Source organism: Leptodactylus fuscus, chromosome 2, assembly GCF_031893055.1.
Source record: "Leptodactylus fuscus isolate aLepFus1 chromosome 2, aLepFus1.hap2, whole genome shotgun sequence".
NCBI lineage: Eukaryota > Metazoa > Chordata > Amphibia > Anura > Leptodactylidae > Leptodactylus > Leptodactylus fuscus.
The window spans coordinates 137,890,306-137,917,535 of NC_134266.1; the positions used below are offsets into that span (position 1 = coordinate 137,890,306).

General features: G+C 40.1%; 1 protein-coding gene across 16 annotated transcripts in view; it reads left to right on the plus strand.

Moving 5' to 3' along the window:
- MACF1 (microtubule actin crosslinking factor 1) overlaps window positions 1-27,230 on the plus strand; it is a 197,635-nt gene that overhangs the window by 103,847 nt on the left and 66,558 nt on the right. For 11 of the 16 annotated variants that reach the window (XM_075264659.1, XM_075264658.1, XM_075264665.1 and 8 more), the window contains 15 exons: window positions 52-4,452; window positions 7,577-7,735; window positions 11,215-11,430; window positions 12,658-12,801; window positions 13,284-13,493; window positions 15,247-15,396; window positions 15,535-15,768; window positions 18,200-18,397; window positions 20,620-21,150; window positions 21,279-21,455; window positions 21,550-21,673; window positions 22,009-22,217; window positions 25,170-25,487; window positions 25,727-25,893; window positions 26,305-26,461. In XM_075264659.1, coding sequence (XP_075120760.1) covers window positions 52-4,452; window positions 7,577-7,735; window positions 11,215-11,430; window positions 12,658-12,801; window positions 13,284-13,493; window positions 15,247-15,396; window positions 15,535-15,768; window positions 18,200-18,397; window positions 20,620-21,150; window positions 21,279-21,455; window positions 21,550-21,673; window positions 22,009-22,217; window positions 25,170-25,487; window positions 25,727-25,893; window positions 26,305-26,461 — 7,395 coding nt within the window. The remainder of the gene's footprint in view (window positions 1-51; window positions 4,453-7,576; window positions 7,736-11,214; window positions 11,431-12,657; window positions 12,802-13,283; window positions 13,494-15,246; window positions 15,397-15,534; window positions 15,769-18,199; window positions 18,398-20,619; window positions 21,151-21,278; window positions 21,456-21,549; window positions 21,674-22,008; window positions 22,218-25,169; window positions 25,488-25,726; window positions 25,894-26,304; window positions 26,462-27,230) is intronic. The other 5 variants (XM_075264664.1, XM_075264667.1, XM_075264668.1 and 2 more) reach the window with 2 other exon arrangements.

Below are 27,230 nucleotides of genomic sequence, written 5' to 3' on the forward strand. Positions count from 1 at the left end.
TTTTCACTTGGTAATTTTGTAATTCTTAATGTTATCTTTCTCTCATTCTAGGAAAGTAACATAATTGCTGGAGTTATAGATCTGGGATCCATGGAGATATTTCCCATATTCTGGGCCATGCAGAAAGGTCTTATTGACCAAGATACTGGCATCATGCTATTGGAAGCCCAGATTGTCCTTTCTGGCTTGATCATTCCTGAAATAAATGAGAAAGTGACTTTAGAAAAAGCTCTTGAGAAGAATATTATCGATCTAAGAATTTTCCAGCGTCTTCAACATTTGCGCTTAGCTAGCACAATGCTGGACAAACACAAAGATAAAAAGCACAAAATTCAGGTCCTCGCTACTGCTATCAAAGACGGGGAAATATCTGAAAATATTGGACTGAAGATCTTGAATATCTATATGGCTTCTGGCTTGTTTGACTTGTCAACTAATGTAGAAGAATCTATCCAGGATCTTCTAGTTAGTAGTAACCTAATGGAAAAGATTGAGGCCCCTTGTAAGAAGTTTATTGATCCAAACACTGCTAAGCGAGTGAATTTAATAGAGCTCAGGGAAAGCTGCATCATTCATGAGTCCACTGGGCTGAGGCTTATTCCAGTCCAACAGTTAGCTGGTGGAATGGTGTGTCTCAGGTCAGGCAAAAAAGTGAGCATTTATAAGGCCGTGCAAGAGGGACTCATCGACAGACAAATAGCTGTAAGGCTTTTAGAAGCACAGTTGTTTGCAGGGGGAATAATAGATCCAAAAACTGGTCATAGGCTAAGTGTTGATAAAGCAATGAAATTCCATTTGATAGACAAGGATATGGCTTGTGCTCTGCTTACAAGGCAGCTTATTGATGGTGGTATTATTGATGTGGGAACTGACCAAAGAATATCTTTGGATGAGGCAGTTAAATGCCATCTTATAGCACCAAAGCTTGCACTTCATATATTGGAGTCGTTGGGTTCCATAAAAGGTTTTTTGCGGCCAGAATCTGCTGAAGTCCTACCTGTTTCAGATACACTGCAGGAAGTCAATATATCTACTGACTTTGCAATGAAAACTCTTGGCAACAGACACAAGATTCAAGGGCTATATGTTGTAGAAAACAAAGAAGTTATGACTTGGGACAGGGCCGTTCAGTGTGGTTTAGTGGAGGAAAGCACTGCCAAAACTTTGCAGTCTGCAGTAATTCCGGATATATCATCTAGTCTGACAGCAGAAAGCTACCAATACCCTGGAGTGCAGCCATTGTCTGCCTCTACAGCGAGCAGATCACATCCTGTTGACATGCACGGCCTGGAAATTTTAAGGAATTCACAATCTGAAGACAAAGAGAACTTGGTGTTGTCATTAAGACACTTGAGCTACATAAACCTTCAGAATGGCCAGAAACTGTTGCTTATTGAAAACAGTGGCAACCCAGAAGAAAAACTATTCTTAGGAGAATGTGAAAACAATTTTAGCGGAGCAAGTCCTGATCTTAAACACTTTGCCAAAAAGAATAGTCATGATCTAAAACAGACCAGAGAAAACAGTCCTGAACTTATGGCAGCTCTTGCAGGCATAAATACAGACAAAGGGAAAGAGCCGGAACCATGTCTGTTGTCAAGAGAGAGCAGTTTGTCCTCATGTGCGGGTCACCCTGGAATATGGGATACAACATCTTTTTCTGTTCAAGGCCAAAATTCCTCTGGACACATTGTTGCAGATGAACAACCCTTAGAGTATTCACAATTGTCTTATCAAGAATCAACCAAAAATGACAGCATTCAACCAGTCCTTCCTAGTAAGGGAATAAGTCTTGCTGGTGGTAACCTAGGTCTGGATGATGGCCAGCCATGTTTCTTGTCTGAAGCTGAAAGTTCGCTAAATGAGACGCACTTTCAAAGTCAAATACTTACTATAGAAAAATCTTTTTCGGAAATATCCCCCGATAGGAAAAGTAAAAATGTTAACATAAAACAAATTTCACATAAAGATGTTGAACATCTGAAAGTAACTTCAAAGCAAGGTATTATTGAGAACTCCAGAAATGCAAGCAGGAAACTTGAAGGGATGCATGTCTCACCAAGTAATAGTAGCAATATGGATTCTGTTGAAAATGTTCCTTTTGACTATGAAGAGGAAGATACTTTAGATATGCTGTCTGAACAGATAATGAATGGGGGGATTATAGATACAAATTCCGGCCAGAAGCTACTGTTAAATGAGGCAGTTGCCATGGGGGTAATCTCAAGTCACACTGCTTTACGACTCATGGAGAGACTTGGGTTGTTTTCTGGATTTTTTGATTCCCATACATGTGAAGCATTAACAATCCCTGATGTGATAGATGAGGGGCTGATGGATGAGAACTTCTTGCAGAAAGTTTTTAACTCAGACAAGTCAATTGCTGGTGTTGTAGACATGCAAAACAGCCAGATATATTCTATTCAAGAAGCAATGAAAGCAGATCTCATTGCTGAAGAAGTTGCTCGAAATGTTTTAGAGGTCCAGGTGATCACTGGGGGGATTCATGATGTGAAGAGAGGCAAGAGGATATCGGTCACATTGGCTTCAAGTTTGAATTTGATAAATCCTTCCGATAATGAAGAACTAATAAAGTTAGAAAAAGCTTCTAAAGGGAAAAGTACAGACAAAAGCACTAAAGGGAAGTTTCTGCATCTACAGCTGGAGTCAAGTGGGATCACGGATCCAAAATCGAAGAAAAATTTGCCTTTAGTAGACGCTCTCAATAAGGGTGTTCTAAGCAGACATAATGCCATCTTACTTTTATCAAAGCAAATCCAAGACGGCGGTATAATCCATCATTTATCAGGAATCCGATTTTCTGTGATTGATTCTCTGAAACATGGGCTGATCGATCAAGATCTGTTTGAGGAACTTTCCGAGTTTGAGTGTATTTATCAGTTACAGCTTTCTCAGTCATTGGGAGGGGATCAGACAGCATTGTCTTCAAGTCATGGTAGTAGTATCTCAAGTCATTTGGATAATAAGCAAGAGAGAGGCAATATTCCTTACACGGACATGTTAAAAAAATGTAAAATTGATGTTTTGACTGGACACAGATATATAGAACTTGATTTATTGGCAAATCATTCATCTGCATTGCCAGCAGTCTCTGTAGATTCTAAGATAGACTTGTCCCACCTTATATCTTCTACAACTCAGAAGGCTCAAGATAAGCACACATTTGGTTCAGAAGATAACCATGGTCATCAAGGTCCACAAGGTGATCATGATGATGGTCAACGGAGAGCTCATACTATTCATGTTATTCCAGATAATGGGAAGGTGGAGAAATTGTCTTTCTTTTTTAGAGGTGAGACTACAGATATGGGTCATAGTGATGTTCCCTCTGAAAATAAAACACCTTTTGATCTCAGAAAATCAAATGTTACAGAAGGTTATATGTTGGCAAATGTTAATGCCAGTGAATTAAACTTGCCAGTGTATTTTAAGAAAGAAAGCTCTGTTGGTGATAATGTGCCGACCTTATTGGTTGCTAAAGACAGTTCATCCATTCTTGACTTGACTAAACATAGTGCATCTGTCAATGAGAAAGTAGACCATGATGTGATCCAAGCAGCTGGGTCAGATACCATTAGTGTCCTAACACCATCCATAAGGGATGCGGGAGTTGAAAGAAAGGTGTCATATGATGGTCATGTGGAGGGGTCTGTTGGTGAAGAAACTACATCCATAAGAAAGGACGTGTCTTTACGTGCAGACAATAGTTTGTCAGGTTTTCCATCTGATCTTTGTAACACTCAAATTGAAGTTGAAAAATCATATTTACCTGGAAACCAGATAACCAATCCAAGCGCCATGAAAAGTGACTCATCTGTACGTTCTATTCTATCGCAAGTGAAAGAACAGAATACAGACACTCTTGATGGAAAGCCACAAACATCCATGCCAGATCTTGGTCTTCCACAGCCCTTTGAGAAACACCTACCTTTTGCTGATGTACAAGATAGAATTCATCTAGATGAATCCTCCACAATTCTGGAAAGGCACCCAGTATATCAGAATACTCAAGTAGAGAATAAATGTGTAGAGCAAGTACCAGGCAGAAATGATCCATTGGATAAAAGTTTTGTTTCCCAAGATGGAAAAATGCCTCTCAATAAAGATGTCTTCCAGCCATTACACAGCGATATTATTGTACACGCAAACATGTCTTCTGTACAGAATGCACCTGAACTAATAGATGAGACTGCTTATAGGAAACTAGGCGGCAAGACTTCGGAAATTATTGATCAGGACAGAGAAAAGATTGCAAAGGACATCACCAACATCCAAGACTTTGCTCTAGATTCAGGAAAGAAACTTAGACTGAAAGGAGTCGAATCTAGTGTTGACCAAGACCTCAATATCCCTGTCAAAATGGCTGAAGATGATCTGCTTGTCACAGAAACGGACCATATATCCACAATGCGGACCAAAGAACCATCCAGGGTAATCAAATGTATTATAATTTCTTACATACAGTTTGCTTTGTCTTTGTGTTTCCTGTATCTAGAAATAATTTTCTAGATCCATTGAAGAATAAGATTACTCGGCAATAATATTGGATACTAATTTAAAGACAATTTCCTCCCAAAGTGTAAAATTGGCCAGATATTAGTAAACTGCATGTAGAGTATTAGCCAGCATAGGTGATTATTTTCTATATACTAACTGGGTTTTAGCTTTTGTGTTGCCTATTTTTGCAAGTGCTACCGTATTGATTTTCCCTTTTTCCAAGAGACTGTCAGTAAATTGTCTATTTAAGATCCATCAGTAAGAAAATTGAAACTTTACAATTCAACCAATATGGCTGCACTTTCTAAAATATGGCTACGGCTACCAATGGTCTTTGGTAGTAAGTACAACAGAGTTGGTAATCTTTTTGGCAATTTAATTGTTCTGATTAAAAGTTGTTGTTGTTTTTTTTTTTTTTTTTTGTTAAGAAGTAACCTGGTTGGGCCAGTAACATAAAGAAAAAAAAAAACCTATTCCCTGTCCTCCATTTCTAGCAGCAGGAACTCTGGTCTTTGGTTTACAGATGCCCCATCTGACATCAGCAGTGATGTTAACTGGGTCGGCAGTGATGTCAGCTGAGTAGTCAGTGATGTCAGCTGAGTAGTCAGTGATGTCAGCTGACCGCATTGGCTAATCACAAGCCTATAGGTCTAATAACTGCTGTGATGTGCTCTTTCTGTGATTGGCTGCAGCAGTCACTTGGCTCAAAATGACATCAGCTTGGGGGGTGGGGGTTTGTGAACAGTAGACCATAATTGTTGCCACCTTTTCTTCAAAAACAAAAAGGCACCAAACCTTTTAATAACAGTTAGGGCGAGTTCACACAGAGGAAAGTGGAGCGCAATCTGGGAACATGGGAACATTTTGAGCGCGTCATCTGCCGGCACGTGTATACGTGCCAGATTGCGCTCCACTTTCCTCCGTGTGAACTTACCCTTAGGGCAAAAATCCTAAGGCTAACTTCAAACTGCTCTGCTCTGATCAGCCATAGGATACTATAAAAAACCAAAAGAATGATGGATACAGAGCGAGCCCACCCCAAGCAGCTGTCACCCTTCACTTCAGATGAAGGATCTCGTCTGTCTTGTTTATTGCTGTTTCAAACATTATCTTCCATTTGGAAGAGTTTTCTTCTGTTGTTAAAATCTTACAGTAAATAATGATGGATGCCGATAGAGGATTCTCTCAGTCCATTGTTCTGATCCTATGTGTGATCAGAAAAACAGCAGTGAGAATGTAGCCCAAGCCTGATTTCGCACTGTAGTTTACCGGTCAGTTGCTTTGATCTGCCAGTTGACTGTAAGGCTGCATGCACACGGAGTAGCGCCGGGCTTGGAAAAATACTCATTCACAGCCGTACACGCGAGCGCTGCGGACGCCTCCCGAACACTTCCCATTCACTTCAATGGGAAGTGTTTGGGAGCCGTCCGCATCGCTCGCGTGTACGGCTGTGAATGAGTATTTTTCCAAGCCCGGCGCTACTCCGTGTGCATGCAGCCTTACAGTCAACTGGCAGATCAAAGCAACTGACCGGTAAACTACAGTGCGAAAAATGAACCCAAACAAATGCTCTCCATTTTTTGGATGGACACAAAAGTAAGGTATACTATGTTTTTGTGTTCTTCAAAAAAAATGGACAACGGATTGTGTTTTTATTTTTTAATGACTACGTAAATAGATGGCCATCCGTTTCTGTCCATTTTTTGCATCTGTTAAACTGAATAGAGCCCAATTGTCAGAATGTCTGATACAAACAACACTTTCCTTTTGTTATCTAATGGAATTTAAAGCCCTTTTTTTCTTCTTTGGTTTTGTTTTTTTTAATTGGATGAAAACTAAGAGGCTCTTTTTCTTCTCCAAAAAAAAAAACTGAAAGCAGACAGAAGGCAGCTATTTTCTGTTTGTGTAACACTGCAGTCAACAGTGACTGGTAACAAATGGAAAGTGTTCTGTTTGTATTGCACATTCTGACAGTTTTACAGTCCGCTGATGGATCAAAGCAACAGACTGTAAAACTAGTGTGAAATGAGCTTGCACTATGTTAACATCTGCACTGTGTCCATCAGAATAATTGAAAGATGGACAATAACAGACCCCACTGTCTGGTGATTTCTTATGGATCTGTTTTGGAAAGACATGTGCGCTGATGTGAACATAGCCTTAGTATGTTGAGTTGTCAGAGAGCAGACTTCAGTTATAGGTTCAGATGTTCACAATTGTTTATCCTTATATACGTTTTGTGCAGGCTTTTGAACAAAGCATTTCAAGACTTTCCCGGGCTCCAGTCTTTTTCATACTGATGATCTATTCACAGGATGGGTGTACAAATCACAGACCCTGCACCAATCATATGATCCTACTGCCTGCGTGTGCATGAACCTATAGAAATGGTTGGAGCCGGAAGCAGCTCTGCTTCTCTTTGCTGTTCAAGTAATGGGCATAGAGCTGCAGTCTTGTCCACTCTGGTACTGCTGCTCTGCATCTCTTCTTTTGTCGCTCAGAGTCAGCCAGTTCATTTGAGTGGTGTGGTGTCTGGGTGTGAGACCCCCACTGATCCTTAATATGAAAGCTTTCAAGACTTTGTTCCCGCGAGTGTCATGGCCTCCATTTATAACGAGACGCTATGGATCCTATCAGAACTTTTCATTTGTAATGGTGTCCACCAGGTTTCTGTCTGTTTCCTAGCATTCCTGGTAATAAAAATAAGGTTTCTTTCACACAGTCAGTGTTTGATCAGTGAATGTGAGCCAAAATTAGGAGTGAGGACTACACAGAGATCAGGTATATTAGATATATTTGTACTTGTTCTGTATTTTTAACCCACTCCTAGTTTTGGCTCACAATCACTGATGAAAATCACTGACCAAACACTGACCGTGTGAAAGTACCGTAGTCTTACACTGCAGAAGTGGCTTTTTCATCTACATTGAAGTAATAGGAAAATAATGGAAAACAGTTTTAAAGTTTTACCGCACATTTGCAGATAAATCAATTGCGATAGCTATTAATATCCTTTTAAACATTATCTTATTTATATTTTTTTTTTAAATAAACCTAGAACTCTCAAGATGCCCGGAATAAGCAGGCTTGCCTTCAGCATGAAGAGAACCTTGTGTGTTTCCTCTCAATGCTTCGAGATATTGAAGTCAAGCTAGGATCCTTGCAGCCTGTCTTACCAGGCCTACAAGATGTCCAGGAGAAACTGAGACAAGCAGAGGTAAATCCTTACGTACTGTTTTCTTTTATTTGGTGCTGAGTAGAGATGAGCGAGTACTATTCGAAATGGCCATTTCGAATAGTACGCACCCATAAAGAATGAATGGAAGCGGCCGGCATGCAGACTTTGCCGGCGGCCAGCCGCTTAACCCCCCTGCGTGCCGGATGCGTCCGTTCATTCCTATGGGTGCGTGCTATTCGAAATGGGAGTTTCGAATAGTACTCGCTCATCTCTAGTGCTGAGCTATTGAAGGGATTTAACTACTTCTATACAGAACAATTTGAGAGATGTAACATTTTTACGTTCAGATAGTTCACATAATCTTTGCGTTTTTTTTTTTTTCTTTTTTTGTGACACACAGGGCTTAATCTCCGTGGGGGGGTTTTCTGTTTGTTTTTTTATTTATTTTTTTAAAATATTTACATATATATATATATATATATATATATATATATATATATATATATATATGTAAAGATATATATATATATATATATATATATATATATATATATATATATATATATAAAAAAAATAACAATCCGGTCTGTCAGCAACTTGTATGGATGGAAAATGTCCTTTTATTGGAAAAAGCAGTACACCACGTATCAGTCCACACTGGACTTGAGAAAGGTCCCAGTGTGGACCGATACGTGGTGTACTGCTTTTTCCAATAAAAGGACATTTTCCATCCATACAAGTTGCTGACAGACCGGATTGTTTTTTCTATTGCAAACCCTTTTGCCTGGAGAGGGGTTTCTGCCGTGCAATTTGTAGGATAATCCCCAGATTTGCTGGTGCTGCTGCAACTATTTTTCTTTGAAAAAAAAAAAAAAAAATATATATATATATATATATATATATATATATATATATATATATATATATATATATCTCTAAGCCTAAAAGGAGGGGTCTCTTTTTCATGTTTTATTTCTTTAATAGCACAAACTGAGCTTTTAAAATTGTTTTCCTTCTCCATTACAGTAATTTTTATGCAGTGTTGTGTCATGTGGGGGTTGTCTAAAACCCGTGATGTCGGTGAAGTTTTAACTTCAACTAATTTTTCTTGTAACTGGGGCTGATACATTTATCCCCAATTACAGGATGAATGTAGTCTCCTAACTTGAACTGCAGAGATAATCTGGGTCCTCTAGGACCATGTCAGAGGGGAGCTGCATCATGGCATCACCCATAGTTGTATATATAGAGATTGGTGGCACATGTAAATATTTCAATTTACAACACTGATGTTGAAAGTGACTAGCGAATCCCCCCATATTAGAGAAATCTAATGTTGTCACTTACAGGCCTTGTTCTTTGATAGTAGAAGTATTATAAAAAATATTTTCACTGCCAGGATCTACAGTGAATTTACACAGTTTTACACCATTAAAACCAAAATTAGAAAATAAAATATAAGTTTGAGGATAAAGTACCCTTTTATGCCTATCCCCCATGTGCATTACACTTGTGTTTTACATACAACCTATGAAAGCTAGTTGAACTAAAATTTTAAGAATAATTTTACATGGGCCATTTTGTTCCTCTTGTCGGTGCTCGTTTAAAGGGCTTTCCGCAGCCTGAACAAAACCTTTATCAGGGGCCCGGTAACAAAATCTTTCCCTTCCTTATAGCCTGTATCATTGTCTGCAATGAATCCGGTTTCCATGAGTAGATTTGCTGCCAACAATAATGTTTTGTTTTTTTGTTTTTTTTTTGTTTGTTGTTTTTTATGACTCTCTTTTATTTGGATGTTATCAGCCCATAAACTGTTTTATAATTCGGTAAAAGTGGCCCTTTTTCAGTGACATCCTAGATTACATGAGCCCTTTGTAGTGATAAAATTAGTCCAAGTTTCTCAAGTTATGCCATGTGGTCACTGGCGATGAAGTCTTGCTTCTAACCTTTTATTAGTTATGCTGGCCATACACATCGGATGATTGCTATCTGAACCTGCTGGTTTCAATGCGACTGGCTAACCATCTAATTTGTACGGGGGTGGGGGGTGCACCATTTGACAAGACCCCTCCCCTACCAATGTCAGGATCAGGGATTTGGATTACACTCACCGGCCACTTTATTAGGTATACCATGCTAGTAACGGGTTGGACCCCCTTTTGCCTTCAGAACTGCCTCAATTCTTCGTGGCATAGATTCAACAAGGTGCTGGAAGCATTCCTCAGAGATTTTGGTCCATATTGACATGATGGCATCACACAGTTGCCGCAGATTTGTCGGCTGCACATCCATGATCCGAATCTCCCATTCCACCACATCCCAAAGATGCTCTATTGGATTTAGATCTGGTGACTGTGGAGGCCATTGGAGTACAGTGAACTCATTGTCATGTTCAAGAAACCAGTCTGAGATGATTCCAGCTTTATGACATGGCGCATTATCCTGCTGAAAGTAGCCATCAGATGTTGGGTACATTGTGGTCATAAAGGGATGGACATGGTCAGCAACAATAGTCAGGTAGGCTTTGGCGTTGCAACGATGCTCAATTGGTACCAAGGGGCCCAAAGAGTGCCAAGAAAATATTCCCCACACCATGACACCACCACCACCAGCCTGAACCGTTGATACAAGGCAGGATGGATCCATGCTTTCATGTTGTTGACGCCAAATTCTGACCCTACCATCCGAATGTCGCAGCAGAAATAGAGACTCATCAGACCAGGCAACGTTTTTCCAATCTTCAATTGTCCAATTTCGATGAGCTTGTGCAAATTGTAGCCTCAGTTTCCTGTTCTTAGCTGAAAGGAGTGGCACCCGGTGTGGTCTTCTGCTGCTGTAGCCCATTTGCCTCAAAGTTTGACGTACTGTGCGTTCAGAGATGCTCTTCTGGCTACCTTGGTTGTAACGGGTGGCTATTTGAGTCACTGTTGCCTTTCTATCAGCTCGAACCAGTCTGGCCATTCTCCTCTGACCTCTGGCATCAACAACGCATTTCCGCCCACAGAACTGCCGCTCACTGGATGTTTTTTCTTTTTCGGACCATTCTCTGTAAACCCTAGAGATGGTTGTGCGTGAAAATCCCAGTAGATCAGCAGTTTCTGAAATACTCAGACCAGCCCTTCTGGCACCAACAACCATGCCACGTTCAAAGGCACTCAAATCACCTTTCTTCCCCATACTGATGCTCGGTTTGAACTGCAGGAGATTGTCTTGACCATGTCTACATGCCTAAATGCACTGAGTTGCCGCCATGTGATTGGCTGATTAGAAATTAAGTGTTAACGAGCAGTTGGACAGGTGTACCTAATAAAGTGGCTGGTGAGTGTATAACTTAGGGAGATGTCTTCCTGCAGTGGCTTCCTCCCATCTCTGCTTATGTCTGGGGGTGAGATAGCTGCTGCCCAGACGTGTTTCTGATATCCTTACTGAAGGTTTATTGTTGTTATTTATACAGTCTATGATGCTTTTACAGCAATTATATTGTCTTGTATCATTTTTTTTTTTTTTTTTTTTTTAAGGTGCTTGACCAAGAACTGAAGAATTTGGAGTCTCCTGTTGCCAAAGAACTTGACTATGTGAATGTGATTGTTTCTGAAAGGCCTCCTCATGTGCCAGCTCAGCTTCTGCGGGCTTTAGAGAAAGATGCAAAGAACTTGGAGAAGTCCCTTAATTCTATCAGAGCTATTTCTGAGTCTCGTGTTAAACAGCTCCGTGCTGTGTTTGAGCTTGAAAAGGTCAGTTTTAGTACAGACCAGACACATTGCAATGTTGATGAATTAACTAGTTCCTGACCTAAAAACGTATCCAGGCAGTTTGCTTTCAATTCTGCAATATATAAGTCCTTACAGAATTAAATAGCTGCATGAGATTGTGCATATGTAGCAACAAGGTATCCGCTTTTACAACAGTCGGACATCCCAGAGAGAAGGCTGGGACAACTTTATTACTGTCCCTGCCTTCCCAAATGTTGTATAGCCAGCGTGCAATGAGTGAAACTGGTATGCCATAAAAGCTGCATGGTATCTCTGTTAAGTCCGTATGTACAAAGCCCTTAAAAATGTGTCCAGTTCTGAATCAGAGTAAACGACCCATGGTTGTGAAGTGGTTAGAGTGTAAGTAATCTTTTGTTTGCTTTTTCATAAATGAATAATACAGCTGAAGAGAACAAACTTTTCAATATACTTCATTAAAGAAAAGTGCCTGTGTCTTTTCAGTATTATACCTGTCTTTAATATTTATCTGAGTGGTTGTGTTTCCTACTCTATACACAAGCAGTGTCCTTTTACAGTGCAGTCTTGGGAGAGTGGTGAAGGAGAAGAAAGAGACAGAGATTTGAGGCCGTTTACAGAATTAATGGGAAACAGTTACCAAGAAAATGCAGTCTGATCTGCAGGCACCATGCTATGAAGCAGGAGTAGCTGAACACACATATATATCGCTTTGTGAGAAGAGATTCAGTATAACCTGTCATTTATTCATTAACTTCTCTGTCCTTTCTGTGTTTGGAAGTCAATGACAGCTTATACTGAATCTTTTCCCACAAAACTATATATCAATCTGTTCAGCTACTCCTGCTCTATAACATTATAACATGCTACCTATATAGTAGACTGCAGTTTCACGATGAAAGGTTCTCTTTCGATCAACCATTTGTGTCATGAGAATAAAGCTGTCTTCTTTGAGGAGCTCTCCTCTTCATCCCCATCCCCTCTCCATCCCCCTCCCCTCTCCATAGACTTGTGTTGTACAGGTTTGGTGAGTGGCAGAAAGAGACACATAAATGAAGAAACTGGCACTTTAGTAAAGTGTATAGCAAAGTTTATCTTCAGCTATACTATGAATTTACAAAAAAAAGATAGCTTTCACTTTAATAAAGAATTGTCTGCAGTCTGTATAGAGTTAGGATTAACATGTATTTTTGCCAAATTCTGTTTTTAATGGTGTAATGTTTCTATTTAAAGGAAGAAGTGTTTGCTGAGCATCAGGGGCTGGAAAGCAAACTGCAGATTCTTTTACAGAAGATAAATGAGATCTCACACACTCTTGACTTCCAGAAGACAAGTGATTTTAATTTACAGTCTGCAGCAGAAAAGAATGTCATAGAGGTAATCCCACGGATTTACATTTTGTTCCGGTTAAGTAAGGCTGCTTCCAACCTACATTTTGCGGTGTTCATGTGCCGTAAACTTTGACAAAGCATAATTCAAGCGTATATGTATACCTTCATCATCCATTTTGTCCCACATTGTGCTAACATACGTGGGTACACCTTTTCTGGTGCTTAGAATGTCAGTCTGCTGTGCTCCATTGTACAGAGGCATGCTGTAACAATTGTATACTGCACATTACAATTTTTTTAAAAATATGAATATCTATGGGTAATAAATGTCACTGTATACCTATATCATAGGTATTCAGTGGTAGGAATGCCTCTAATGGATGCTACCACTAATTCCCCAGTTATACCTGTATTACCCTTAGTGTTATTTTGTATATAGATACTGTACTTCACTACAGCATACCAATTGCTTTGAAGCAGCTATGTTTTCATCGTTTGCCTTTACCGATGTCACCTCTCTTTTTGTAGAATTTGAAACAACCCGTAGCAGACATCAGGGTAGATCTGGAGGACATCGCCTATGACGTTCAGTTCTTTGTTTCTGAGCATGCTCAAGATTTGTCACCACAACAAAGTCGCTCATTGCTTCGTCTTCTGAATGAACTACAAAAATCTTTTCGGGAGACTTCTGAAATATTGTTGGCTCAGAATGAAGTTCTGCAGTTCCGTGAACGACAGGTGACATACAGCATGAGATTTAAAGGGATATTCCAGTTTGAAGCATTTATGCACTATCTACTTGATAAGTTGGTTGTGGCTATGACTGCTGGGACACTTACCAGTGACAGATGAAAACAGCCAAGTGGCTGGACTGCGCAGTCTAGCTTTTATTGTCTACAGTGGATGATAACTAAATGCTTTATGCGGGAATATCCCTTTAAGTTTAGAAAGCATGCTTGCTCAGCTGTTATACACTGCTTACTAGCTAAACAGAGGACTGGATAAAATGAAAACCAGTTCTTTAGCTTCTAACTTTTTAAGAGAGTAGGTCTCTTGTAATTCTTTATTGACCCTACATCTAATGTGCTTTATGGAATTCATTAGTAGTTTTGAGGAAAATGTTTGTTCTCGTACCGTGTTAGCCAGTGGGTAGGAAATATATAAAAACAGAAAACTTGATAGTCTTCAGTGTACAACTGAAGACTATCAAGTTTTTTTAATTAGTAGTTTTGATACAGACTCCCTTAATGTTATCTGGTCTCAAGTAGAGTTCCTATAAGGGTATGTCTACAGATACTAGAAATTCTTCAGATTTTCTATCCAGACGTGGGCAGCTAGTCCACAGTGTATTATTATACCTGTACCCAGTAATCTTTCTATTTCTTTGGATGACCTCCACAACAACAAAATTCTTGTAATACTGTAAAGTTAGGCGTAGTACACACGCAAAACCGCGTGTGCATATTCTGTTGCGGCAGCCGCGACGGGATGCCGGTGCAGTGCACAGCATCCTGTCGTGGCTTTCCACTCCGGATTAGGCCCAAATGAATGGGCCTAGTACGAAGGGTGCTGCCGCGAATCCGCCTGAAGAAAGGCCAGCTTACTTCTTTTTTTCCCGCTAGTGGTCTCCATAGACTACCATTGTGAGGGGGCGGATTATGACGCGCCATAATCCACCCCCTCTGTGCTCGTGTGAACGAGCCCTAACTTCTCCAGTAAGGCATATCCACCTTAGGCTGAGGCTCCATATTGCACAAGCACTGCTTTTTTTTTTGTTACAGATTTTGTTGTGTTTTTTTGATCCAAAGCCAGGAGCAGGAAAGGTAGAAGTTTAAGAGCTTATATATTTCCCATTCCTTATGCAACCATTCTTGGTTTTGGCTCGAAAAAAACACAACAAAAAAGCTGAATTCTGCAACATGGGGCCTTGAGCTTAAACAGAATTCAATTCCTAATCATGACTTCAAAGTAACTTTATTTTAGTAATTTATTCATTGCAAGAAAATTATTAGAATTTTATATGAGATTATGTAGGTTCTTTTTTTTAATGGTCTGCTTTTAGCCATAATAGTTGATATTTTCACTGTGAAAGCCACTGTAGTCGCCAGTTAGCAGCTGTTTTATCAATGTTGATTTGTCTGTATTAACCTTGTCCTGAAGCTGCCTGATTTGTGTCTGTATTTAACCTCTTGTTTGCTTTGCTTTTCTAGGTTTCTCTCTAACAGTGAAGGATTTCTTCCTCAGTCTGATACTGGTGTTAACAGTGATATCCTCTAAAGAGTTTGGCTAGGGAATTTTTGGCTGTCATGAAAGGGACACATCGTGCTCATGTAATAGGCAGGGATGTGTAGAGCGCCCGACTGTACAGAATCAGTACTGTACCATTACTGCAGACATTAACTGAAATGCTGGCATTTGTGTAGTCGCTCACTCTCTTTTGTAAGTCTTTAAAGGTACATTTGTACACTTAAGATCTATATTTTTTTTTTAGACACTTCAGGAACAGCAGGTGGTTTGTGCCCAGGAACTAGAAGGCCTAAGCACTTGGGCTGAACAAATAGAAAATACTGTGAATGTTCACCAAACTCATGCCAGCTCTCAGGACCTTACCAGTCTTCAGGATCAGTACCAAAGCATGCAGGTAATACATCTGTCTTTCTACTTTGTAGACTTCACTTTATCATGTCACTTTTAGTGTTCATGTGAAAATAAATTTCATAATATAGTTGGTAAAGTAGATTAATTATGCTTTTATTTTTTCCTCTCCAACTACAAAAAGAAACTCCATAAGGATGTTCAATCTCGAGCTAACCAGTTTGCAAGTGCCATCAAAGCAGCAGAGAACTTCCTTGAACAGAACAGAAAAAAAATGAGTCCTGAAGAAGTAGAGGCCTTTGAAAGAAAGTTGCAGAAGGCTAAGGATCAGTACCATTCTGTGCTGGAGAAAACTAGAGAGACCGAGAAGCAGCTGGAGTCTGCAGTGAGCACTGCTGTTTTAGAGGAAACTAAAAAGGTAACCTAAAATCATTCATATGTGAATCGAGACACTTGGGGGTAACACTACGAATTTGTGACAACTGTATCTATAGATTTGAGGCATATACCTATAAGGCCAGTCATACACGTTAATGTATAAAAAGTAAATAGCAGCATTGAAAAACAAAGTAAAAAAGCAAACCTGCAGACAAAACCTGATCCTGGGGTCCCTATCAAGTTCAAAGAAATAGAAAGCCAAACAGCACTATACAGTGTTGGCCAAAAGTATTGGCACCTCTGCAATTCTGTCAGATAATACTCATTTTCTTCCAGAAAATGATTGCAATCACGCATTCTTTTGTATTATTATCTTCATTTAATTTGTCTTCAATGAAAAACCACAAAAAGAATTGTCAAAAAGACAAATTGGATATAATTCCATACCAAACATAAAAAACGGGGTGGACAAAAGTATTGGCAGTGTTTGAAAAATCATGTGATGCTTCTCTAATTTGTGTAATTAACAGCACCTGTTACTTACCTGAGGCACCTAACAGGTGGTGGCAATAACTAAATCACACTTGCAGCAAGTTAAAATGGATTAAAGTTGACTCAACCTCTTTCCTATGTCCTTGTGTGTACCACATTGAGCATGGAGAAAAAAAAGACCAAAAAACTGTCTGAGGACTTGAGAAGCAAAATTGTGAGGAAGCATGAGCAATCTCAAGGCTACAAGTCCATCTCCAAAGACCTGAATGTTCCTGTGTCTATTGTGCACATTGTCATCAAGAAGTTTAAAGCCCATGGCACTGTGGCTAACCTCCCTAGATGTGGACTGAAAAGAAAAATTAACAAGACATTTCAACGCAAGATTGTGCAGATGGTGGATAAGAAAACCTCGACTAACATCCAAAGTTCAAGCTGCCCTGCAGTCTGAGGGTACAACAGTGTCAACCCGTACTATCCGTCGGCGTCTGAATGAAAAGGGACTGTATGGTAGGATACCCAGGAAGACCCCACTTCTTACCCAGGGACATAAAAAAGCCAGGCTGGAGTTTGCCAAAACTTATCTGAGAAAGCCAAAAACGTTTTGGAAGAATGTTCTCTGGTCAGATGAGACAAAAGTAGAGCTTTTTGGGAAAAGGCATCAACATAGAGTTTACAGGAAAAAAAGAGGCCTTCAAAGAAAAGAACACGGTCCCTACAGTCAGACATGGCGGAGGGTCCCTGATGTTTTGGGGTTGCTTTGCTGCCTCTGGCACTGGACTGTTTGACCGTGTGCATGGCATTATGAAGTCTGAAGACTGCCAACAAATTTTGCAGCATAATGTAGGGCCCAGTGTGAGAAAGCTGGGTCTCCCTCAGAGGTCATGGGTCTTCCAGCAGGACAATGACCCAAAACACACTTCAAAAAGCACTAGAAAATGGATTGAGAGAAAGCACTGGAGACTTCTAAAGTGGCCAGCAATGACTCCAGACCTGAATCCCATAGAACACCTGTGGAGAGATCTCTTGATGGCAGTTTGGAGAAGGCCCCCTTCACATCTCAGGGACCTGGAGCAGTTTGCCAAAGAAGAATGGTCTAAAATTCCAGCAGAGCATTGTAAGAAACTCATTGCTGGTTACCGGAAGCGGTTGTTCCCAGTTATTTTGTCTCAAGGTTGTGCTACCAAGTATTAGGCTGAGGGTGCCATTACTTTTGTCCGGCCCATTTTTGGAGTTTTGTGTAAAATGATCAATGATTTGACTTTTTTTTTTTCATTCTCTTTTGTGTTTTTTCATTTCAAGCAAAATAAATGAAGATATTAATACCAAAGAGTTTGTGCTTGCAATCATTTTCTGGAAGAAAATGAGTATTATCTGACAGAATTGCAGGGGTGCCAATACTTTTGGCCAGCACTGTAAGCAAATTGTGGTCCTCTTTATTACTACTTGCAACATTTCAGTTGCGTACTCAACCTTTCTCAAGCATGGCTCCTAGATAGATTTATCATATTTTATATATGTGTATATATATATATGTTAAAATGGTCAGACTAAGAATTATAGTTATTCTTTATTTACAGGATAGGGGTTAACTGTATTGGGGGTCTGCCTGCTGGAACCCAATGAATCTTGAGAGCAGGAGTGTTGTGCCCCATATGAGTGGAATGGCAGATGATACATGCACGCTGCTGCTCCTTTCATCTCTATGGGAAGTCCAGACCTTCTGGATTTCTGCACACCCAGTGTCACTCTCATGAGTTGTTGCTGGCAATGGGACATTTACAATCTTAGGCATAATGAACACGACCGAGTGTGCAGGCCAAAGCTCTCAGCACTCCACACTTGGCCATGTACACAGAGAATTAGCCTTTGCCTATTATTATTATTATTATTAATTATTATTATTATTATGTTTTTTTATTTTTAAATCTTCAAGTTGTTTGGATTATATTTCTGAATTTTGCTGATTCTGTTACTTTTAGTCTAAAACTGCAGAAGAGCTGAAGGAAAATCTGGGAAAGATTGAGACTCTTCTTTGTCAGGTGCTCCCATCTATCCCAAATAAAAGCAACCAGCTGGTTACTGATGGAAAAGATCCTGGGAAGAAAGCGTTGTCAGGTGTACGTCCTCCTCCAGAAGAGGCAGCCGACATAATTAATGACTTATATGAGAGGAAAAAGGTGAGTGGCTAAACAATTTCTCCAAATTAGGCCTTATTCACACAACTGAGTCTCCCGCTGTGAAACTTGTTCCATGGGCTTAAGCAAGAATATGAGTAGACACTCCTAGCATTGTAGTTATCTATCATGTTAGCAGTCCCTGCCTTAACACTAAATATTTTGTACAGTATAGAACATAATTTCACAGGGAGGCAGAGATGACTTTGGATTCAATCTCTTTGCGTACTGGTAAATCCAGTCAATCTGTTATTTCTGAAGTCAAAAGCAGCGGTGGATTGATTAAAATACAACTTGTAGCACCTCTCCAACAAAGACCTAAATGTGGAAACCCTCAGGATATGGCCATATGAGAGGTGCTTAGCCAATGGGAAAATCAGTTGTTGATTCACATTATTTGAGATGGAATCTGCATAAAAATCTAATGGGTAACGTCTGTAATGGGAATTCACAACTGAAATTTGCATGCTGTAGATTTACAATCTGCATCATATGTCGATATTATATCTATATATATATATATATATATATATATATATATATCTATATATCTATATATATATCTATATATCTATATATATCTATATATATATCTATATATCTATATATCTATATATATATATCTATATATATATCTATATATATATATATATATATATATATATATGAAACATTGAAATAGGAGAGGTCCTTTCCTGTAGGAGTTTACAGTCTATTAAGCCTTTTCATCATCCTCTGTACATGTACAGCAGATATTAGCAACTGACTGTACCTCCTCAGAGCAAGATTGGTTAGTATGGCAGCGGGGGAACCTTGTAAAAGACTATCCTTGTCTGCCAATACTATATTACTATTGAAGTGTAGCTCTGTTGACATTTGAAATCTATACACTCTCTTTTCGCGAGATGTATGGGTGGGCAATTTACCTGTAAAATTTTGGTGCAATTACCAGTTGAAAATGCCTACAGCATTTAAAGGGGTTCTCCAGGATGCACAGTTTTCTCGCTTATTTCATTGGGGAGGAGGGACACCTTGCATATAGACCTGGCCACTAGGAGGCTGACATGAGGAATATCAAAAGATTTTGGCCCCTCCTCTAGGCTATACCCTATCCACAGATACTATGCTAACCAGTTTTAACCTAGTGTCTAGTTCTAAGCTAGTCTAGTTCTATACCTCTCTGCAAATAAGCGCCTCGCCTGGTCACCCAGTCCACAATCGCCACATCGGCAACTGGAATTCCTGTTTTTCCACCACCATGTGTGCGAGGTCTATTGAAGGGGTGACCCTGTGTGCCTGAAGAAGGTGTATAAGGTGAGTATACAGGAACCAGTGTGTCTCTAAGTTGACAGAGCCTCCCGCAGTGGACCCCATGATAGCTAGGCTCTCCCAGGCTACCTTCCTACCTTTAGCGGACTCAGTGTCCCTCAACCATTTCTCAGACAAAAGGGTGGACACTCTCACCAAGGTGACTGTTGTAGTGGCTGGCTGTTTTCGGTGGCCTTCCTTTGCTTCCTCTTGGGTCAGCAAGGCCTGGGCCAGACAGCTCCAATGACGAACTGGCGACCACTGGAATAATGAGAGCCGGGAGGAACGCCCCCTTCCTCTGCTCACACAGCTCGTCCATAGACGAGTATTATCAGGGAGGGAGGGGGGAGTTTCTCCTGGCTCTCACAGCACAGCGCGATTGGCTGTGCTGTGAAGAAGGACGTCTCTGGCTAACAGTCAGAAACGCCCTTCTGACCATAGAAGAGCTACGGTACCGGACCGTAAGCTCTTCACACCGGGCCCAGATCGGGAAAGCCGACAGTGCGCTGAACTCAGCGCACTGTCAGCTTTCCGGCAGTATATAGAACTGCCTGTTGGCAAAATGGTGAAAGGTCCTCTTTAATGTATGCATACCTGATATGGTATCACAATTCTGATTGCATATGATGTCACCTAGTTAGAACGGTACAGTCCGATACGATATATAAATGGATCACTGTAGAGTCGCTCTAGAGTCTTCATGCATGTGTCATGCATCATGGGCGTCTATCTTTCATATATTCTAACTATACCTACCCCAAGGGTATTTAAGAATTGAACGCTCAAAGACTGATTTGAGATCATAATGAAATTGTACCACTGGTGTTTTGTTGTTTTTGTGGCTGATTGGAAGATTTGTTCTGATAGTGATTCTGTAATACAATTTTATCCTAATTTCCATGTTGCTTCTATTGTAGACACAGCATCAAGACATGCTAGCCAAACAACAAAACTTCATCTTGACCATACAGTCAGCACAAGATTTCTTAGATAAACATGGCAGCACGTTATCCCCTGAAGAGAGAGAACGATTGCAGAACCAGCTGACGCTGTTAAAAGAGGAGTACGCTACCTCACTGTCCCAATCCCAATTGCAATTGAAACATTCACAAAGCCTGCGTGATGACCTGCAAAACTTCATTCATGACTATGGAGAGTTTGAGAACTGGCTCCAACAGAGTGAAAAAGAATTAGACAATGTGCACAACGGGGAAGCGGATTTTACAGCATTGCATGATTTACTGCAGCGGCAAAGTGATTTTTCGGAAGATGTCATTTCACATAAAGGAGATCTGCGATACATTACCATCGCAGGCCAGAAAGTCATTGATGCAGAAAAAGCAGCAGCCGAACAGTGCAGTGAAGATTTGGAGGTGCATGTGGCAGGAGATTTAGTGAAAAATAAACTTGAAGATGCGTCTAAAAGATACAGTGCCTTGCATTCAAAGGTAATCACAAATGCTGATTAGAAATGACTCCAAATTTTTTAATGCAGTTATTTTATTCTCACAGAAACCATAGCTAGAAAAAAAGCTCGTATCATGTGTTTTTACATATAGTGTTTGGCTCATTACAGTGCTCCAAACTGGGAACCCACTTAAATTCTCTATTGAACCGGTACCAGCAGTTTCAGGAGGGTTCAGATGCAGCGACGAGCTGGTTACAAAATGCGGAGTTAGCTGTGGAGAAGTTACTTTCGGAACCAGTAGCATCAGATCCAGTAGCTTTACAGTCTCAGCTGGAAAAAGCAAAGGTAAAGCTACTATCTCCTGCAAATAACACAAATAAGCATTTTGGAAGACTGATTCTGAGAGGAAATTAATCTCAAAATATTGCTTTCTTTTCAGAGCATGCAGTGTGAAATTGCAGAGCATCAAGTACACGTGGAGAAAGTTCATAAGGCAGTCCGTGGTCTTCAGGAAATCCATGGGGAGCCATTGCCAGATTGCCAGAAGATTCAGGCAACAGCTGGTGAGTGCATTTGTCAACTTCTCAAGAGTATCTTGTAGAGAGAGGAGCTGATGACATCAAGAAACGTTAAAGGGGTATTCCCATGACGCTTGTTCACTAACCTGCAGGCTGTTGTGCTCTCTTCACTTCCTGCTTTGCTCGGCACATAGGTGGGCGGGGTTTCGCTTGTACGGGATTGGTTGTAAATTAATTACGGGACACCTTCTGTGCGGACACCAACAGTAGTGTGAACCGTACCTTATAGCTGCATGACAGAATGTTTTATTTTCAGTTACTTTGTCATCTCTATGTTAATATGTACGAGTTTGCTTAAAAATCCTTGTATATTGTTACAGATTCTATTGAAAAGCGTTTCCAGAGTCTCTCCAGCAAGATGTCTACTCACTCAGATTTACTTCAGAAGTCAATAGCTCAGTCTCAGAGTGTTCAGGAAGGCCTTGAACACCTCTTACAATGGTTAGAGGGAATAGAGAAGACTCTAGAGAAACAAAAACAATCATCTATGTCCTCTCTGTCAATTCAAGATGCTCTGGCTGAAAATATGGTAAGACAGATTGTAGTCCTGACCATTTCTAATATGTTTTTCCCATGGATGTAACTGACAAATCAACATAGATTAAAGGTTACAGCAAAAATGTATATGTTTGCCTTGGTGTATTTACCGTATATACTCGAGTATAAGCCGACCCGAATATAAGCCGACCTCCCTAATTTTACCACAGAAAACTGGGAAAACTTATTGACTCGAGTATAAGCCGAGGGGGGAAATGCAGCAGCTACTGGAAAATTTCAAAAATTAAAATGGTCGGAGTTCTTGGGTGCAGTAGATGCTGGGAAAGGGGAGGGGGTGTTTTGGTTGTCTGTCTGCCCCTTCCCTGAGCTTCAGTACTGTTTTTTCTTCCCCCACTTGGAATTCAGTCTGACTGAATATAGGGTATCTGCAGTGCTCCTATTAACCCGACAGAACAGGAGCACTGCAGATCCCCTATATTCAGTAGAGCGGGCACTTTCAGACACATGGATACCTAATGTGTTTGTGTTTCACAGTAATTTTCTACTTTTGTATGTATTCTAGGGAAAGTGAGAGTGATTTAGAACTTATTTTTTTAAAATCTTTTTTTTTTTTTTTTTGCACTGTTTTATGGGAGATTCTATACATTGATATTGTGGCTGGTCATAGACCCCCCTCCCTCCTAAAAAAAAAAAAAATTAAATAATAATTTATTTTTTTTTTTTGCTGACTCGAGTATAAGCCGAGGGGGGCTTTTTCAGCACAAAAACTGGGCTGAAAAATTTGGCTTATACTCGAGTATATACGGTACATAAAAAGGTGTATATATAACATTTAAATGTCTCTAACCAGAAATTCTGATAATCCATCAAAATTTCTTTAGTCCAGTATTATACGGTCCTTCTGTCATTTCTTGTCTAAGATAAACCAGCAGCAACAAAACAAATAAACCTGATGGTTTGCTACTTGGTGGGTGTTTTGACTTATGATGACTCCCAAAGTACTTGTGGACAGTACTGATTCAGTGTTATAGTGTTAGGTACACTATTGACCACTAACATTTCAATAAATTTTTCATAACTCAACAGTACATGCAAATTTAAGAAAGTTTATAATTTATCTCATCAGAGAAATGCATCTGTCTTCTCTTACCAGGCTCCTTTTTTCCTCCCTACATCCTATCTAAGCTGACAATTACTCTGAAATCTCTGCTGAAATCTGCCTTGGTCATCCCAGATGGACTTCCAATTCACAGACTTATCAAATAATAATAATAATAATAATAATAATAATAATACATTTTTATTTATATAGCGCCAACATATTTCGCAGCGCTGTACAATTTGTAGGGTTCAAATACAGACAGAAAGATACATTACAAAGAAAGTCATTTCACACACTGGGACTGAGGGCCCTGCTCACAAGAGCTTACAAATCTATGAGGTAGAGGGGGTGACACAAGAGGTAGCAGGGGCGGCATTGCTTATACAGAGGTCAGACAATTTTGTAATAGAGGTTACTGTCATTACACAAACTTAAAACTTTATGAGCCATCACTAGTGGTATCCTTTAACATGTGCATGGAGCTTGGACCTATAAAGGTAGCCTGAGATGGCATCATATCATGTGGGGTAATGTGGGAGTGGGGACAGAGGAGGGTTAAATTTTGGGGATTCTAATAATAGTACGGAAGGGTTTACGATAGAAATTGTGATAGGCCTGTCTGAAAAGATGTGTCTTTAGTTTGCGTTTGAAACTGTAGAAATTGGTAGTTAATCTGATTGTCCGGGGTAGAGCATTCCAGAGAAGTGGTGCAACTCGGGAGAAGTCTTGTATATGAGCGTGGGAGGTTCTGATAATAGAGTATTTAAGTGTTAGGTCATTGAGTGAACGGAGAACACGGGTTGGGCGGTAGACAGAGATGAGGGAGGAAATTATAACTCTATTTGCATTTATAGAGGGTCAGGGAGGAGGAAGAGCTGAGCAAGAGAGAAATAGAAAACAGCAAACAAGGTTTTTGAAGATAGTGGCTAGTCTAATGTCTCTCCCAATTGCTGTCTTAATATTAATAAGATTCAGTAATGCTGTGAGGCTGTCTTCCATGATGATGTTGATTATAAGGGTGAACTACGGATAGTGAAACAGAATCTCCTCTTTAATATGTGTGCAGTGTATGGCAGCCATCATAGCAGCTAGTTAATCGTCAACCACTAGAAAGGAAATAGAAGGAAAAACCTGGTAAAAATGCAAAATACTTATCATTTCTGTTCTCACGTGTGTATATATATCCAGGAACTTCAAGTTACGCCTTTGAAGGCATTTTATCCCAAAAAGTTAAATACTATAAATATTACCGTATATACTCGAGTATAAGCCGAATTTTTCAGCCCAGTTTTTGTGCTGAAAAAGCCTCCCTCGGCTTATACTCGAGTCAGCAAAAAAAAAAAAAAAATTTTTTTTTTTTTTTTCAATTTAGGAGGGTGGGTGGGAGTCTATGACCAGCCACAATATCAATGTATAGAATCTCCCATAAAATAGTGCAAAAAAAAAAAAGAGCAGTGCTCCTGTTCCGTCGGGAAGGGGTTAATAGGAGCACTGCAGATACCCTATATTCAGCCAGGCTGAATTCCAAGTGGGGGAAGAAAAAACAGTCCTCAAGCTCAGGGAAGAGGCAGACAGACAACCAAAACACCCCCCTCCCCAGCATCTACTAAACCCAAAAACTCTGGCCATTTTACTTTTTGAAATTTTCCAGTAGCTGCTGCATTTCCCCCCCTAGGCTTATACTCGAGTCAATAAGTTTTCCCAGTTTTTTGTGGTAAAATTAGGGGGGTCGGCTTATACTCGAGTATGTACGGTATATAAAGGCTCACATGAGCTGTGTCAAACTTTTTTTTTTTTTTGTGTCTGACATTCTTTAAAACCAGTGTAAATTTATTTTAAAACAAGGAATTTAGAAGCATTGAATATGAAATTGTTTTGCAGAAATTAAAACAGGACATTGGAAGTAGAAGAGGGAGCCTGGATGCCACTGGAGAAATGGTGGGGAAATTCATGGAGACTGCAGACAAAGCAGCAGCCACTAACCTTCAAAACAAGCTGTCTGAAGTCACGGCAAGGTTTGAGAAAGTGTGTCAGCAGCAGATCCTGCATGAAACTGCTCTGAAAGAGGTTCTGCCAAAAGTGGAAAGATATGAGCAGATCTCGGAGGCGCTCGAAGAATTTAAGACAACTAGGTCGCAACTGCTGGCATCAGGAAACCAACCAGATAGAGACATTGCTCAGTTTTCAGAGCAAATACAGGTTTGTTCAAATTCTTTTTATTATGTATGTTGTAAAACCCACAGTGTAAGGCCCCATTCACATTGCAGGATTTGTGTCAGTATTTTGTATCCGTTTTCATTTGATATAGCTAGAATTGAAGTGTAAAGAAAAGTGCTGCCCCTCTTTCTGAGTCTTAGATTTTCTATTTTACAAGTACTAATGTGAAACATTGATCATGGAAATGTTCCCAAAATTTCAACAGTTATTTTTTGTGTTAGGAATTGAATATAGAGATAAAGCAACAAGAACAACAACTGGATACTCTGGAGCATCTAGTGAAGGATCTGAGCAGCTGCCATTTGCTTAATGATACTTCTGAACACTTACAGAAGGTTCATTCTTTGAAGAAGGCTTTCCAAGATCTCCAGGAGGCAGCAAGAGAGAGGTACTTACTTACAAGTAGTCGCATGACCCATCATTAGAATTGGTCATCAGTATGTGATCTGTAGGATCTGACACACGACACCCCCCACAGATCATCTGGTTGAAAGGTCGCAGCGCTCAGGTGCATTCTATGGCCTCTTCACTGAGTACCAAGCACTGTACATTGTGTAGGGGCTGTGCATGTTATTGCAGCCCATTTATTTGAATGAGACTGAACTTCTGTTGTGCCAAATGACCGATGAATGTTACATAATCAGCACAAGGAGGAGGTCACACTGTTTGTGAGCACTGCAGCCTCTACAGACAGATGGTAGGTGGGGGGTTGGGGGAGTACCAGGTTGGACACCTATCACTCAAATATTGATAACTTGTCCTAAGGACTGGTCATTAAGCAATCTTTCTTTCACTCCAGACAACGGGAAGCATTGTCTTGCCAGGAAGAATTAGAAGAGTTCAAGAGGCTGGTTGGCAGTATGAGGAAGTGGCTCAAAGATAGTGAGGACAGTGTGCCATCATGTGAAGGTTCTCATGGATCACTTGAATTACAGATCTTACTGCAGCAAGTTCAGGTAATCCAACTAAAACATCATAATACCAAGTACTAATATGTATCTGACATCATTGTCTCATGCACAAAAAGTTGTTCTAAAATGTACCTGTTGATTGTTTAGGGCCTGGGTGCTAAGTCACTGATTCATACAACAGGCAGAACCTTATAGCTGAATATTGTGCTCCTTAGACTCAGTACAGCTTCTGAGGTAGTCTTAGCTTTTTAGGTGTAAACTGAATTTTATTGAAATTTTCAAAAAAGAAATAAAATCACAGGACATACAAGAATGCAAGATGAAAACGAACCAAGAGCAAATCTAATATCCTGAGAACAACAAAACAGTGCCCAGAGTGGGCTAAACAAGAGGTGCATGTGCCAGCAGCATTCAATTCTAAACAACTCAGAAGGAGCATCTACAGACACAGCACGGCCCCAAGAGTGAGACCAACACGACACAGAACCAAGGGAGAACAATACACCACGAGAACAGGAAACAATAGAAGAGGAAAACAACAACTGACATAGAAGTGAAAAAAGAAAAGAAGAAAAAGAATAATAATTTTTTAAAAAAAGGGTGGCAAAAACGCCCACAAATCCCAAAAAGGGAACCATCTGAAAAAAAGGTTATGGCAAAAGGGAAGAGAACTCAGTCGAATCTTGAAAAATGATCCACGGCCACCAGAGGGTCTCAAATTTAGACGAGTCCACAAGGTCCTCTGCAACTATAGCTTCCATACTCCTAATGAGGAGGAATTCCTGGAGCCACTCTGACAAGGAGGGAACCACCG